Below are 18,037 nucleotides of genomic sequence, written 5' to 3'. Positions count from 1 at the left end.
GATGGACCTAGAAGGTATTATGTTAAGTGAAATAAGTCAGACAAAGAAAGACAAATACCATATGATTTCATTTATACATGGAATCTAAAAAACAAAATAAATTAACAAATAATATATAAACAGACTCATAGATACAGAGAACAAACTGATGGTTGTCAGGTGGGAGGGGTGTTGGGGGATGAGTGAAAAGGGGGAAAGGATTAAGAAGTACAAACTGGTAGTTACAAAACAGTCATGGGGATACAAAGTACAGCATAGGGAATATAATCAATAATATGGTAATAACTACGTATAGTGCCAGATGGCATTAGATTTATCAGGGGGACCACTTCATAAGTTATATAAATGTCTAACCACTATGTTGTACACCTTTAAACTAATATGATATTGAATGACAATGGTAATTGAAAAATGAAGAAGAAAAAAAGAAGCTTAGAGTTGATGCAAGGACAATGGGAAGCCATTGAAGAGCACAGAGCAAGAGAATGTGATGATCAAGGATTACTTTAGAAAAGCTCCTCAGGCATATGTGTGCAAGAGACGTTGAAGGAGGAAAAGAATGAAAGCAGGAAGACCACTAGAGTATAAGGAGAAGTGATGGTGATGGTGGCAAACCCTACAGAAAACCATTTGATTGGAAGGAAAGAACAATTATGACAGGAGAGCACATATGAGCCATTTATAGCAAGTCAGATGAGAAACATTAATAAGTTTGTTTTTCTGGGATACTTTCCTAAAGATTGGGAAAAATGATTGCAATCCAATAAGTCTCTTTAATAGCTGAAAATACAATATATTTTTACTCCCCCGAACTATCCCACCAAAACTTAATGCCTTATAATAAGTACTTTATTTCTTTACCTGTTATTCATACTTACACATATTGTTATACTTATAGATTAATTTTGCATCTACATAATATCAGTAACAAAAATTGCCACCCCATAGACACTATGCTACGCCTTTACTTATACTAGCTCATTTAATGCCCAGTACAACCCGTCAGCTATGAATACTATTTCCCTCATTTTACATGTATAGGTACTAAGGGAAAGAGTTCTTACATAACTTTATTAACATTCACAGGACAGCAGAGATTTGAATCCATGAAGGTCTAAACCAAGAATCTGTGCCTTTGGCTTCTCAGATATACTTGAGATTTTTCTTTTCACATGTATTTTAAAGTTACATGTATTTTAAAGTAGAATGTCAAAAGAGAAACAAAGACAAGATGGGACAAATAGGAAACAAATAGCAAGACCACAGATTTAAACCAAAGCATATCAATAATCACATTAAATGTAAATGGTCTAAGTACCCCAATTAAAAAATAGACTGTCCATTTGGATCGAGAAAAATGCCAGCTAAATCCTTACATAATGGATTCCACTCCACCACACTGTATTTTCCCTCAATTTTCCTCTTTTTGCACTGCTGTTACCCCTACTTCCTCATGGCTATATACTCCTGAGCACCATCTGGCTGTGGGGAAAATATTCCCTTTGACAAGTTTATCATTTTCTGCATATCCATTTATAAGGCTCTGCCATAATACATTCATCTTCTCTCATCTTTCTCCAGAAATTTAAGTTCCATATGGACTGGAGGTCCTACCATATTTATTTTACATTTCCCACCTCATACAGTATTACTTTGCCACTGAAAAACAGGCTAAGAAGAAATTTGGAGAGACCCCAAAACTATTGCATATTTCAGAAAAAAAGATGAGGTCCACAAAGAGTATAATGTCGGTGTTTTAAGTTGGAAAGGTTTCTTTCTTTGGGCTGGTCTACATTGTCTAGTATCTTCTTGTTCATAAATATTTGTTATGATCATCCTATTTCACCTTCCAGAAGTACTGATTATAGCCATAATAAGCCCCCAAACTGACTTTTATCATATTCTGCAGCAAAGAATTTAGCAAAGGGGCCAGAAATAATTATTTTTCAAAAGGGTGCGGGAAGATGTTTATATTCTTGCTGAAAGAATGGCTATGTTGCCAAAAGGGCAGAACTACTCACTCCGTCCATATTCTTTACCAAGTCCTAGATTTTGACCCTGAATAATCTGCTCCACTGAAAGCTGGTCTTACCTTTAACAAGATGTAGTTTTAAGCAGTTTCCTAATTTGAGGCTCTTACAAGTAAAGGGGAAAAATATGGCCTCTGATATTCATTTTCTTCCCTCAGAAAAGTAAACATAAGTGACATGGGTCGGTGGTAAACTGCTGCCTTTAATAGTCCAGCCTTTATAGCTTTCCAAGCCTGAACTTTGTGCTAACACTAGGTCACGTTACTATCTGAGTCCTGCCTTCTAGACAGCCCTGCCCAAATACCTCATTAAAAAGTACACAAGCATGTAAATAGTAGAAGCAGCATGCAATTCAAAATGTTCTTCTTACCAGGTTTTCCAGGGGCTGCTCTCGAGGGACTCAGTCCTGGACGACCTGGAGCAGCCTGGCATGTCCGAGAAGACAGCAGATCCGTCCCAGGAACTGAGTGCTTCAGAAAGACCCCCAGGAAGAGAAACATTATTTGTATCCACTGATAAAGCAGCCTTAAGGACATGGCTTCCATTTAACTAAGAGACCCCTGACCCCAATCGCATGGGGAAGAAGCTAAGTATATTGGGGTCTTGTTGTAAGTTGCCCCTGTCTTGCATTAAAATTGAGTTGGGAGCAATTAGTAGCAAAGTCTTGACACCTTTCACGTCATTTTTTTATTTCTTCCTCTGAACAGGTCAACCTAGCCCACTCTTACATTAATTACAGTCTAGAATATAAAAACAGCGATGTACTGATTTTCTTCTTAATTTTTATCCCTAAGAAAGAAAAAAGAAAACCTATAGGAAGGTATTAATCTACTTAACATTTCTAAGTACATCATCCAAAGGATTTTGTTTTTTTAATCTTACATATGCTCAGCAGAGTTACTGGCAAAAACTGTACATTTTCTTCATTTCATCCTTTCAACATCAAATAGTAGGCAGCAAAAATTGGATCAGACTTCAAAGCCTGCTGTGGGCTCCAAGTCACAGAGAGACGCCTCCATTTCACATATTGAATTTGAGCAGGATATCAAAGTGCTACCAAAGAACCTCGGGTCCTTGCTCAAAAAGAGGCTCTAACATCTGTAGAGAGTGGAGTGCACAGACAAATCACCTCAGGGAGCAGCTAGCATTTATTCTCAGCAGCAAATTTCCAGGCTTTTGATTCTCTCTTCGTTCTACCTCCCTGTCTCTCTGCTGAACCAAGTTCTTTAGCAAGCTGGGCTTTTGTCTCAAAGGCTTCAAAATATCACTAACGGTTTCATGTTTGGATGGCTGGACCAAGCAACCACAGACAGACTTCACGCCCATGGACTTGGACGAGTCTGCAACAAGGATACACAGTTACTTCAAAATAAGATATCCAGCTACCTTGTTTGGATAGCCCGCGAAGACATCGCACACTTTTGGAGAACTCTGGGCTTGTGAATACCTAAAAATAAAAATAATAATTTTTAAAAGGATTGAAAATGATAATTAAAAATCTTAAAGAGGGTTGTTTTCCTCCAAAGATGTATCAGACACACGCTAATTAAGCTCCCATTGTTTCCCATTCCGGTCCTTGGTTAAAAAGACATGGTCATCTTACGGGAATATATCCTACTAGGTGTTGCTCCAACATCCACAGTCAGCCTGAGATCCTAAGACCCAAGAAGCTGTCCTTTTTGAAGTTGTGTGATCCAAGTTGGTTTACTATTGGGCTCTCACAAACTTTACTGACAAGCCAACCAAGCTGTTGCTAAGGCCGCACTTCCCACACAGCACATTAATCACATTGTTTGTTAAATAATTCAAAATAGAATCTGTTGTCAAATAAATCTGCTGCGTTGTATACAGTTTAAGAGGTTTTCCTTACTACAGGAATGAGATTTTATAATCATAATATGCATGTATGGGTTTTTAAAGTAGGGTGCAGGGAGGATGCAAGGTTTCCTAAAGGAATTTGATGAAGACACTTAAAAAAGTGATAATCTACTAACACCTATTAAAATATTAATGTTTCATGGAGCAAAATTTGGAAAAATCAACTGTGCTGCACCCTCAATTTCCTGTAATTGGAACACATTGTATCAAAGTGTGATAACTATAACACACTGTTAAAATAGGAACCAGCTTTTATAATCCCTTTCATATGGAACTCAGCAGAGTGGAAAGCTGATTAGAGGAAGGGAAATCTGGGATCTAACTCTGACCTCAGAATCTCTCATATTTCTCTCTCTCTCTTTCACACACACACAACAAACAAACAAACAAAACATATAACTAATTTCTACAGTATTCTGGGTTGTAGTTTTCCTCATCTGTTAAGTGATGGGATTGACATAAATTATTCCTTGGGTCTCTTTTAGTTCTACATTGATAATCTTATTCTTTATTTAAACCTAGAAATGCTTAGTTTAATGCTTACTGAATTTTCTGTGACTAGTTCATAGATATTACTTTCAAAATGCATCTATTTATTGATTATAGCAATATACCCATTTTTATAATGTCACATCAGTACCTGGGTGAGGGGACTGTAATGATATACTTATTTGTGTGCATATTTATCATATGTCTCCCCCTATGAAATGTAAGCTCTATGAAGGCAGGGACTAGATCTGCTTTATTCTATATTCTCTATCAGCACCTAAGCCAATGTCTGCTACGTTGTAAGTGGCTCAATAAACATTAGACAAGTTGAATGAATACAAGAATGACTAGCGCACCCCCAAAATATGGGCCATGATAATCAGTTAGAATTCCCTTAACATTAAAATTAATCAGCATTTATATAGCACTTCATATTTTTAAAAATGCTTTTATATATCTGATGTGAGTTTTACGAACATTTGAGCTCCGTGCTTTAATTGTCTCTATTATATAGATGAAGGCCAGAGAGGGGAAGGTATCTGCCCAGGGGTCAGGGAGAATACCAGGTAGAGCTAAGACACTGACCCCTGTGTTTCTGACTCCAAATCCTGTGCCCTTCCTCTGAACCATTATATCCTCTGTGCCCTTTTGTCTCTGTGCATCAGCCCCTGGGACTCATTCCTGTTAGCCAAGGTATGTACCAGCAGGCTGCGGGACTCTTATATAGGACCGGGGACTCTGTGATCCTCTAGAAATCCTGGTAAGCTTTGGAGAAAAACCTAAGGAAGAGAGTTTGCCTGCTGAATTACCACGGAGTCTCCAATTTCTGTCTTTCCTGACCCAACAAAGAAATTTACCTCTTAGGAATTCTTCTAGCATGCTTGGCTTTTTAGGATCCCAAGGCCAGTGGCAGGCTCCTTTCAACTCTCTGTGGTGGGGCAGCTCATCGGTCTGACTCCCTCCTCATTCAAGCCTTTGGAAGAATCTAAGCAGCTCAGTGTAACATTTCTATGTGTTAAAAAGGTGGAGGAGTGGTGGGTAGTGTCCACGGGCAAATAGATGAGAAAACAGTTGATTAAGCGAAGTTAAGCAGGTTTCTTTCCTGAGAGGCTTTTCAGAACTTTCAACTTAATAATATGTACAGTGAAACCCCAGAAGAGGAAAAAAATGGGCAGCATTTCCCAGATGCTATTTTAACAATGGAACCCTTCTCCCATGGAGCTTGTCGGGAGTGTTTTGGTTCTTATAACACCATTTAGGAAACGCTGATCTGAGCAGTGCTAATTTGAAACAAATTCCAATTTGCCTTTAAAAAAAATGGTATAAGTCAATATTCCTCAAAAGTCTAAATGCCTCAACTCTGCAGCAATTTCATCAGATATGTTGTCATTTGTCTTAGGGACTTGAGGCTGCCAATAAGTGGATTAATATTCTGCAAGCTGTCATCACCCAAACACAGATAGCACAATGATCACAAATATCCAATGCTCACCGCATGCATACATGTCACCATCACCAGGCAAAGCATGGGTACATAGTTATTTCCTGCAATACTCCCAACAACCATGTGGACTAGTGTATTTTTATACCCATTTTACAGGTGAGGGAATTAAGGACCCAGAAGCTGATGACTTGCTTCATGTCATAACTAGCAAATAGTGCAGCCTAAGACCTGCAAGCATAGAAAAGGAGACTCCAGAGGGAAAATTATTGATTCAGGCATGGATTATCAATTACTGATAAAACCTTTGAACACATGATTGATGGGGAACAGGACATTCATATGGTGAAAGACCACCACATTTCAAGGGGAATAGGTAAGGGCACACTGGAGAAATTAGGTCTCCATCTTAATCCAGTGCCAACCTTAGCATCACTAATGCCCAGACAACACTGTCTTGTGATGTCAGGCAATATACAGTAGTTGACATCACCCAGGATATTTCTGTTTTTTTTTGGGTCAAAAACATTGAACTTGAATCTAATCAAAGCTTTAAATCTAATTTACACTTTACCCAAAACACAGGGTATAGAAGGACAAGCTGAGACCACAAAGAATCAAGCAGACAAATACAGAAGGAGAGCTATTTTATGGGATAATTGGCTCAATCTCTTAAAAAGTCAGTGTGAGGAGAAAAGGGAGTATTGTATAGTAAAAGAGATCTAGGGACATAAGAACTTGATGTGATGCAATACACTAGATCCTGGCGTGGACAATTAGGTGGAAAGGACATCTTAGAACAACTGGGAATATTTGATTATGGGTTGGTATTAGATGGTATTAAGGAATTATTTATTTTTAAAGTGTGATATTATTTTGAACCTGTAGGAAAATTTTTTTTAGACAACACTGTGCTCAACCTCCATTAGAAATCACATGCTAAATGGCAGAAGCAGAAAATCTGGTTATCAAAGGGTGGTAAATAGGAGGTAGTTGTTTGTCTGTTTATGATTCACTATGGATTTCTAGGGCTCCTCTAGCCTTTCTAAAGTCTCAAGTAGACTGCCTCCAGGGTCTGGCCGCTTGGCTGCTCTGGTACAGCCAGATCATTGAACTGTGGGTTCTAGGGGAGACAGAAACTCTCAGCCCCCTTCTGCTGGGCATCTGCCCTGAAAAGGCTCCCAAATGAAACTCATGTCTAATTCCTTCTTCTGAAACCCTGATCCCAGTATGACTGGATGAGAGGCAGAATGAAGGCTGGCTTCTGAGTACATGGCTGCTGAGAATGCCCCAGTATCTTTCTTCTTTTGCAGCAAAGATCCATCAGGCCAGCTGGCTTTGTCACGCTGGGCTGGCGGCACTAGGTGAAGTCACCACATCTAGGGACTAGGTCTCAGCTTTGCAAGCTCCAAAATTCAGTTTGCTAGTTCGTTGAGAGGTGATGATTTTTCTTGGGAGCTAAGATGCACTAACTAAACTCAGAAGAGTCCTATTTGACAAGTAGAATGCCAGTGTATGATTTTACAGTGAGTAGTATAATCTGGACTGTCTCACTAGTTGGTTGACATACTCTGGAGACCGAATTACACGTCAAAATTAGAGCGAAGGAAGCAGGGCGCTATTTAAGAATCTGATCAATCAAGCTGGTCCTGTAACTGGCCTTTTTTACTTTAGGGTTAGGATCGGTAACTTTCTTCTTTGACAGAAGTAGAGACACACTGGTTATACACTGATTCGCCATTTTCTAAACTTCATTTGAATTTCTTTGGGCAGTTTTTATTAACTTTGATAAAATCTGCAAGATTATGTCTTATCTTTGATCAATTATGATTTAGAATGGCTGCTAGACATACTGAGAAACCTATTAGTTGTTCACACTTGAAAGCATATTCTAATTTCAAACCAGGATAGGTTGCAGTTAATTCACTGTGGGTTGATTTTTGTTAGCTTCCCACTGTCTCTAGATTTGGGAGTAGCTCTCATTGTATATCACGTCTTACTTGATAGCCCTGGGAGAAAGGCTCATCTGCATAACCAAGCAATTTGTTCCTGCTTCTTTGACAACTCTGAAAAAAATCTTTTGTACATGGAGCTTGTAGTAAGAGGTCAATTTCTTGTTCCCAAGCAGCAGTGGTCAATCTATCCTGCAAAAAATATGCTCAGACCAAAATATTTTCACATAGTAGGAACCCCATGAATCATGAAGGGGGGTAGGTTATAGACAAATAAATCATATGAATTTCCTTATGGAAGTTATTACAATGAAAGATAATAGAAAACATAAACATCTTCAGAAAAGGTTTCAATAAGTTCAAGGTCTGAAGGTAAATTAAGACATTTAAGGAATGACATCAGAGACGAGGACACTGCCTTCATAAAAGATCCTTTGCTGACCGGAGTGCTAACAGGGTTTCCATGTGAACTGGTCACAGGCTGAACCCCAATAGGCAACTCAAGCATTCTTATTGAGTTCTTATATGGAATGGGAACATTTTAAGGGCTGAAGGTATAAATGTGCAACAATACTCAGATCTGAATCTCCCCTCATTGTCACTATGCATCTGCTCTTCTCTGATGTGCGTCAGCTATGTGTCATTGCATATTCTTATTGCTTATATTTATTTAAGTAGTGTTGGAGGCCCAGAGGATTGTAAGGTAACAAAATGTTTTAAGCAGAACACGAATTACCTTGTTAAGTTTAAAGGCACCCAAAATGCATAAGTTAATGCATCTTTTATTAAAAAGACTGGAAAGCTATGACTTCTAGTATCCTGTTTTTGTGTTCGATTTACCACCACCACCACCACCGCCACCACCACCACAAATAAGCATTTGCCAAGCACCCATTCAATCTCCCCAGGGTTGTCTTCATCCTTCCATGCTTTTGCCTGGAAAGTCCTGTCCACCTGGCCATGTATCTTTATCCTTTAACTCAGGTATCAGTTTCTTTGGAGTCCTTCCTGCCCAACCCTGCCCCAGCTACCTCTCCACTCTGGGCAGAGTTGAGGCTCCCGGTGTATTCACACAATCTATTGAGCATAACCACACTGAGAAGTTGGTTCTGTAACTGACTTGTCTGGTGCCACATCCTGACCAATGATAAAGCGTCTACAAATCACCTACTGAAGGTGAGCTGTAACAGATTTAGATCAAGGGAGAGGGGTGGCAAGGAAGAGCAAGTACCATAAGCCACTTGGCTCTTCAGATATCAGAGCTGTTTCTATTGCTGTGCTCATCAGTTTTGTCTTTTCTTTTTAATTTTTTAGTTGGTGAAAATATTCTAAATTCCCAAGTGGTCTGAATAGTCAATGATCACTAATCAACAAAAGTGTAGTATTAACTGACCTCTTCAAAGTAAGTGATTGAAAGAACTGGTGGTAAAATGTTTCCCCTTTGTTCCTTTTTCTTATTAAAATATACTTTTTTTCGGATTAAAAAATAATATATAATCACTGTTATACTGTATAAGTTATAGATATTCAAGGAGAAGAAAATAAAGATGAGGGATCTCCACACCCAGATATAATTGCTGTTACTATCTTGGTGCATATTTTTTCAGATGCTACTCTCTATGCATATAATATACATTAAAAATAATGGCTCATAGTATACTTACTATTTTAACCTACCTTTTGTAGTTACAAGCATCTTTCCATATATTTGTGTGTAATATACACATCTGCAAGGATGTATATATAGCATATTTATGGCTGTAGAGTGTTCCATTGGGTGATTATTGTAAGTGATTATTATAGCTAATCTCTTACTTTTGGATATTTAAGTTGTTTCCAGTTTTATCACATTATAAATAATGAATCACAAAAGACTCTATGCATATAGTTATAAGTACTTGTCCAATTACTTCTCTAGGATAAATCTTAATGTAAGGCTATTGGGTCAAAGTGTGAACACATTTTTTGCTTATTTTAGGGCTTTTGAGTTACATCATCAGATTCTCCTTTAAAAGGCAACATAAATTAACATTCACATTTACAAAAGTATGAAAGGATCCATTTCCCTTCATATTACCAACAGTAGGTATTATCAGTCTTTTATTTTTTTATTTTTTATTAAATTTATTGGGGTGACAATTGTTAGTAAAATTACATAGATTTCAGGTGTACAATTCTGTATTACATCATCTATAAGTCCCATTGTGTGTTCATCACCCAGAGTCAGTTCTCCTTCCATCACCATATATTCGATCCCCCTTACCCTCATCTCCCACCCCCCACCCCCCGCCCCCGTTACCCTCTGGCATCAGTCTTTTTAATGTTGCTTACCTCTTTGGCCAAAAAAAAAAAAAAAAAAGAAAAAGAAAAAAAGGTAGTACCTCATTATTATTTTAATTGACATTTCTTGATCTCTAAAGATGGAAAACATTATTCCTGTGCTTTAATATATGCTATGAAGAAAATACAAAGAGTATAGGAGAAGTAAAAACAAACAATAATAGTGCAAAATAAGATCACCAATATTGCAGGAAAAAAGGGGAAACAAGAAGGGATGATCATATCTTTTGTGTTATTTTTTTCTCATTACCTTTGGCTACTTGGTAACTTTTATTAGGATTTTGAATGCATACCCTGTATCTCATCCCCAATCAGTATCATTGCTGAATGGTGGAATATGCAATTTAAATATCTTATACTTAAACATACGGATTTGTTTTGGCTCTTGGACACACAATTATTTAAAGTTTTAGAACATTGCTCAAGGACAAATTCATCAAAAGGGCTCAAAAAGGCTGATAAATGTTTCATAATGCCATTGCTCTAAGTTAGCACTAGTTAGATTTATGTACTTATGCTAATTTCTCAAATCCCACTGAGCCCTTTAAATGTGATATTTGTTTGCCTCATTGCTTTTCCCCCACTCTGAGCCCACACAGCCTTCATTTGCCAGTTCTTGCATTCTCAGTTCTTTTTATTCTCCCCTCCTTTTTTACAGGTAGGGGTCGCTGTGTAAGTCTAAGGTAGGAGCAGAAGGCTCTTCTTCCTTCTGCTGAAAATGGCCGCCTTATAGGAAAAAAGGACACTCCACACTGAGAGCCACCCACAAAGCCTCCTCCAGTTCTTCGTCGGTAGCCAAGGGAGCTGGGAGAAAACCAGGCCTCACGCTCGGGGATGGAATTAAGATGCAGTAGTGAGGGAGATCACTGTCACCTGAAGCAACGCATGGCCTCAGGCTGAGTGCCACAGCACAGCCAGAACAGCTGAGCAATGCTTTACTATGCTGAGGACTTGGCGGGATTATCTTAGTACATCCTCACGTCAGTTTGAACAGCACATGTCTTACCACAGTCCCCATTTCACAGCCAAAGCTTGGGATGTTTAAGTCACCTATCCAGGTCACACCAAGACACCAATGCAGATCTGGTTGACACAGAGCCTGTGCCCACATCCAGCGCCATTTTGTTACTGGGCCCTTCCAGATAGCCACCCAACTGTCTTTGGGATCTTAAGGAGTGACACCTGGGGCTACTAACATTCAGTTCTAGAAAACATGCCAAGAGCAGATTAAATTAAGCCTGACTGTATCTGCAGATACCTCTTGACCTCTGACCTGCGGTCTTTCTACTTACCTTGTGTCTATGGACTAATATTAAGATTATAAACACTTGTACCACCCTCAAGGCTCTAATTTGGTGGCAAGCCTTTTGAGATTCTACACGATTATAAGAACAATGTATATTACATGTACAACATAAGGTCCTCACCAGCCTCACAGACATCATTCATTCATTCTATAGATATTTATTGAGCACCTTCAATTTGTCTCCTACTGTTACTGGGGATACAGCAGTTAACAAAGAGATCTAAGATCCCTATGCTCCTAAGAACCTACATTCTAGATGAGGCAGATAATAAAGGAAAGAAAGAAGTAAATGTGAAAGTATATCTAATAGAAAGAGGTGCCAAAAAAGAAAATCAACGCAAGGAAGGGACACAGGAAGTGTTGGAGGCAGAGTCTATAATTTTAGAGCAAGTGGCTACAGAAGGTGACATCTGAGTAAAGACCACGATAAATAAATAGGAATTGATGTCTTTGAATATGTTTTTAAACAAAGGTTCCTAAAGGGTAAGAAACACTATATATTCTGGCACGTAGAGGTCAGAGGACTGTTGTAAACACTTGGTAAATGTTTAGCAACACACTTTATGATACATATTCATGATAGGCACATACATACTCATGATATATGAGTTCCAAAGAACTTGGACTAACGTTGCCAGGTAAACTACAGAACACACAGTTAAATCTGAATTCCAGGTAAACAATGCATAATTTTTTAGTATAAGTTTTTTCCAAATACTTCTTGGGACATACTTATATTAAACTTGTTGTTTACAGAAAAATCCAAATTCAATTGGGTATCCTGCATTTTCATTTGCTAAATCTGGCAACCCTGACGTGGATAAATCAGCACTTCAGCTTCTTCGTCAGCAAAATATAAATAAAAACTCTTGCCAATTGGAGGGAAATAGGTACATTTGTGCTTTCAGGTGGAACAAAATAAAAACGTAAGATAATAGGATTTTAAAAGGATTAAATTAAGAGATATACACATGGTCAGAATTTTGAAATAAAATACATACTTAGCAAGGTGTTATACTTACTGTTTATAATTTTGCACTTCTAAAAACATAAATCCCTGCACTTGGAAATTTCAGGCTTGAGAGAAGGGAGAGTGATGACAGGTACCTGGAGTATTCCTTTCTGTAACCCATCTCTTCTTTGGGTGGGGTCACAAGGTAACTTGTAGGTTGAGTTACTTTTGATTTACAGTTGCAGTGCTTTAAAGACTGAATTAGGCAAGGGCATAGACTGGTGGAGGCAAAGGAAACTTCAGGGATCACTTACTACATCTTTTTCACATTGTTATTGGGGAAACTGAGGCTCAGGGGGGTGATGTGATTTGTCCAAGTGAGTCAGAGGGAAGGAGATGGGTCTAACATCTGTGTTCCTTGGATAATGCTCTTGTCACCAATGCACACCCAAAAGTTAATATTTAACCCAGTTTTCCTTCTTGAATTCTGAAAGCGGTACTCTGGGGAAAGAGGAGCAAGAAGCCCTGAACTGAAGTGCGTGATGAGCACAGCACTAAGTAGTGAGTCCCAAAGACAGACGAGAAAGGGGGCGTGTGAGTAGGGAAGCACACTTTAGGGACCTTTTTAAAAATGAAGTAAAAAAGCCTAAATAAGATTGTGTGTACAAAATTAATTCAAAATGGATGGAAGACTTAAGCACTTATGTTTAACAATAAACTGCATAGAAGAAAACACAGGTACTAAACTTATGGACCTTGGGTTCAAAGAGCATTTTATGAATTTGACTCCAAAGGCAAGGGAAGTAAAAGCTAAAATAAATGAATGGGTCTATATCAAACTTAAAAGCTTCTGTACAGCAAAAGAAATCATCGACAAAATAAAGAGGAATGGGAGATTTTTGCAAACAGTGCCTCCTATAAGCGGCGAATATCCAAAATATACAAGAAACTCATACAACTCAACAACAAAAAAACAAACAACCCAATTGAAAAATGGTCAGAGGACCTGAAGAGACATTTCTCCAAAGAGGACATACAAACGGCAAACAGACATGTGAAAAAATGCTACACATCACTAATCATCAGAGAGATGCAAATAAAAACCACAATGAGGTAGCACCTCACCCCAGTCAGAATGGCTATCATCAACAAGACCAATAGTAACAAGTGTTGGAGAGGCTGTGGAGAAAAAGGAACCCTCATACACTGTTAGTGGGAATGCAGACTGGTGCAGCCACTAGGGAAGGCAGTGTGGAGGTTCCTCAAAAAATTACGAATAGAATTACCATATGACCCAGTAATCCCTCTCCTGGGGATCTACCCAAAAATTCTGAAAACATTTATCCATAAAGACACTGTGTTCCAATGTTCATTACAGTTCTATTTACGGTGACCAAGACATGGAAACAACCAAAATGTCCTTCAATAGATGAATGCATAAAGAAGTTGTGGTATATATACACAATGGAATAGTGTTTGGTGTTAAGAAAAGATGAAATAGGACCATTTCTGACAACATGGGTGGATCTTGAGATTATAATGCTAAGCGAAGTGAGTCAGACAGAAAAAGTAGACAACCATATGATTTTGCTGATATGTGGTATATAAACCAAAAACAACAAAAGAACAAGACAAGCAAATGAGAAACAAAAACTCATAGACACAGACAATAGTTTAGTGGTTACCAGAGCATAAGGGGGATGGGGGGTGGTAGATGAGGGTAAAGGGGATCAAATACATGGTGATGGAAGGAGAACTGACACTGGGTGGTCAACACACAATGTGATCTATAGATGATGTATTACAGAACTGTTGGCAACAGACTAGTTGGCAACGTCACAGTGGAGAAGCTCCAGGAAAGACAGCAGACATTGCAACGCTGATGTGGACAGATACTTAGGTGTGGCTGGAGACAGAACTGGAGCTAAACAGAAAGGGGCTGATGCATTGCCCTGTCTGAAGAGAGGAAGTAACACTAACTTTATTTTTTAATTTTAACTTTTTATTTTGACTTAATTTCATATTTGTAGAAAAGATGCAAAAACAGTATAGGGAATTCTGTATATTCTTCAGCAGATTCTCTGAATATTAGCAATGTACACATTTATTTCATCTCCTTTCTCTCTTTCTCTCGGTATATGTGTATTGATATTCATATACACACACAGACATTTAACTTTTTTCTGAATAATTTGATTGTCAGTTGCACCTCATATTCTTTTATCCCTGAATACTCCAGTGTGTGTTTCTTAAAGTCAAGGGCATTCTCTTATATGAGTACAGTACAATAAACAAAATTGCAAAATTAATATTAATACAATACTATTATCCAATCTACAGACTGTATTCAGGTTTTGCCAATTGGGCCTGGGATATCTTCTATAGGAAAAGAAAATCGTGGGTCATACATTGCATCCAGTTGTTATGTTTCTTTAGTCCCATTTCACCTGGTACAGTTCCTTAGTCTTCCTTCCTGTTTCATTTTGAATCCTACAGGTCAGTCATTTTGGAAGAGATCCTTCTGTCTGGTTCATCTACTGTTTGGTTTGTTTGTTGTTTCCTCATGATTAAATTAAAGTTATGCAATTTGGGGGGAAAAAATCCACAGAAGTAGAGTTGTGTTCCTCTGAGTGCATCCTATCCGGAAGCGCATGCTGTCCATTTCTCTGATTGCTGGTGATGCTAACTTTCATCGCTTGGGTTAGGTATCTGCCAGCTTTCCCCACTGTCCTCTTGTAATTAATGAGCATCTGAGACTGTGCAAATAGCTTGTTACTCCTTAGCCTTTCACCTACTAGTTTTAGCATCCACTGATGATCCTTGCCTGAAACAATGACTATTTTGGTAGTTGCCAAATGGTAATTTTCTGTTTTCACCGTTTCTTGTATATTTATCATTTCACATTCTGTTGCACCGAAAAAGGCTTACCCTGTTTCTCCCACTTTCCTTCCCTCCCTTCCTCTTTTCTTTCTCTTTCCTTCTTCTATCCTTCCTTCCTTCCTTCCTTCCTTCCTTCCTTCCTTCCTTCCTTCCTTCCCTTCCCTTCCCTTCCCTTCCCTTCCCTTCCCTTCCCTTCCAATGTGGTTCATGAATTCTTATTTTATTTAATACATTATACTCTTTTATTATCATTATCTGCTTTGATACTCAAATTATCCTCAATTTGGCACTGGCTTAATTTTAAATGGTTGGGAGTAACAGATTTCAAAATGAGTACTTCAGAAAAGGATGTATAATACTAAGGATTACATAAAGAAAGGTGGATTCCTCGGAGATAATAATAACTCCTCCTATTACTATTATTCATAAGTGCTTTTTATGTGTCAGATGGAATGCCATACCCTTTATATGTTAGCTCATTTAACTTTCATGACCTGGTGAGGCAGATGTGCCATTTTACCTTCCATGTAAAGATGAAGAAACTAAGGTTCTGAGAAAATAAGTAAGTTCATCAAGATCTTACTTAGTAGTAGAGGTCTAGTGGACTCCAAGACCTCTGCTCTCAAAGACCAGGCAACCCTATAAATAGGTGTGGGAACCCCCAGGAAAGGATAAGTTCTTAGAAGGAAGGCTGAACTGTTCCTTAAGGTAGCTGGACCTTTTCCCCAGGACCTAAAGCGTCATCTGAATGTTTTGCAGTGTTACGAATGGGGTAATTGGAAATTGTCTATAAGTCTGTCATCACTCTAGGAACTTCCCTAACCTGCTTTGTGGAAACCATCCAACCCTGCCTGAAATCGAGTGAGGAAAGCATAAAGAAAAACCTCCTTTGTGCCAGTGTCAGCTGACAGAGATCCAGAAAGACATGTCTTGGCCAAGTCACCCAGGGAAGCATTCCCATGGGTCAAGACAAAAGCCAAAGAGAGGAGAAAACTAAGGGAACAGTAGAGCAGGAATTATTAAGAAATTCAGTATTTATTCAATTCTTTAGATCCTGGGTGAAGACGAGGCTGTAGCTTTACCTTCCCTGCAGATGAATGTACCAGATCCTTCTTTCTGCAACAATATCACTGTCTCCACCAACACACCACCACCGTTAATAGCAAATTTCAGATTTGGGGAGAATGAGTTTAGGTGAAAAAAGTAGGTTGCATGCTAGTGAAATTAATGCAAACAACTGCCCTGCCTTACAGGGAAAAGCAGAGTTGGATCTGAGAATAACACCTTTGCCCTCCCAGGAGGAACAAACTAAAAATAAAAGACAACAATGTGCTTCCTGCCAGCCAGTAAACCCAAAAAGATACCTCAACCTGGCTAGGTAGTTAACAGTCAGCCTGACTCCCTCTGCCCGCAGGAGAGGGGCCATGTGGTTCTCAGAGCCAACAGCTGCCAGGCAGAACCTCTCAGATTAACCCATAGGTGGTGTTGAACCACTTCCCATTAAGATATTTGCAAAGCAAACAAAAACGATAGCCCCACTCTGAGTGCTGGGAGCTGGCCAGGAGCGCTGGCTGTTCTTGTTGACACAAAGAGCTCTCCAGGGAGGGTCTAAGCCAGAGCACGGAAGGCCACTCCTGCCTGCGTCTCCAGACTGTGTTGATCTTAGGCCATTAGAATCCTGGTATCAGGGACTGTTTATTATCTAATTTCCCAGTCACAGCAGTCACTAGAGCTCTGTTTCACCAGAACTCTCTATTCCTCTCTGTTTTCCCGACCTGACCTACACCATTCAGATGAAAAGGAAAAACTCAACCCTCCTCCTGTTTTGTCTACTCATCAAGGAGACAAGTCTGAGAAGTTACTAAGATACAGAGAGTGTGGCATTACTACTGTCACAGTTTCTGTGGTGAACACTTGCTCAGGTTCCTTCTTTATTTAAAGTGACGGGCTGGGGGCGGGGGGGGGGGCGATGCTGATGGGAAATATGCTGGCAGATCTGCGGCCTGCAGGTAGGTGCGCTGCCATTTAATTCACAAAATACACTTGGAACTGAAACACTGTATGTTTTCCTTCTAACCCAGAGGAGAAAATGAAATAAGGTTAATAAGTCTATGGAAATGTACAAAGTTAATCTTCTATCAACCTGTAAGAGCACACTCGGTTTCTTTAAATATTCATAATAAAACACTTTTATATAGAATTCATCTTTACACAAATATTGTTTTCAACTTGAGCAAGTTTTCTTTTCTCAAGTTTCTTTTCTTTTGAAATAGCCTCAATATAAAAAAGTATCTTGTTCAAAATGTCATTCTGAGCCTGAACATAGAAAAGGTCTTGATGAGGATACAAGTATAGTAGCTATCTGAGATGTACTGAATTTCTAGAATTTCCTACACTCACAAAATGAGTGATGTAGGAAGGCTTTGAGGGATGGTGAAATGGTCAGAAGAATTTGCCAGAGTTTTCATTAATTGAAATTGTCCTTTAGATTAGAAACCAGAACTTTATAGAGATGTATGTATTAATCATATAAGGAGAGAAAGAGAGAGAGAGAGAGAAGGAAAGGAAGGAAGGAAGGAAAGAAGGAAGGAAGGAAGGAAGGAAGGAAGGAAAGAAGAAAGGAAGAGGAAAGGGAGAGAGCTAAAGAGAGATTGAGATTTCTTTTTAAAAAGTAGATGCATTATCATACTAAAAATCGATTTTTTTTAATAAACAAGAAGAGAGCCATGTGACATTTAAAGTACAAAGTTAAAGAGCAATGTTTTAGAA

At 38.7% G+C, this 18,037-nt stretch overlaps 1 protein-coding gene across 1 annotated transcript in view; it reads right to left on the bottom strand.

The window, feature by feature from the left end:
* Positions 1-18,037, bottom strand: part of MYO3B (myosin IIIB) — a 461,719-nt gene that overhangs the window by 85,452 nt on the left and 358,230 nt on the right. The window contains exons 31-32 of the mRNA XM_074337823.1: positions 3,417-3,477; positions 2,401-2,500 (exon numbers count right to left, since the gene is read on the bottom strand). Of these exons, the coding sequence (XP_074193924.1) occupies positions 2,401-2,500; positions 3,417-3,477 (161 nt within the window). The remainder of the gene's footprint in view (positions 1-2,400; positions 2,501-3,416; positions 3,478-18,037) is intronic.

Source organism: Rhinolophus sinicus, linkage group LG01, assembly GCF_036562045.2.
Source record: "Rhinolophus sinicus isolate RSC01 linkage group LG01, ASM3656204v1, whole genome shotgun sequence".
Lineage (NCBI taxonomy): Eukaryota > Metazoa > Chordata > Mammalia > Chiroptera > Rhinolophidae > Rhinolophus > Rhinolophus sinicus.
The sequence above is the reverse complement of the archived record's forward strand: the minus strand, read 5'-3'. Positions and strand labels throughout refer to the sequence as shown.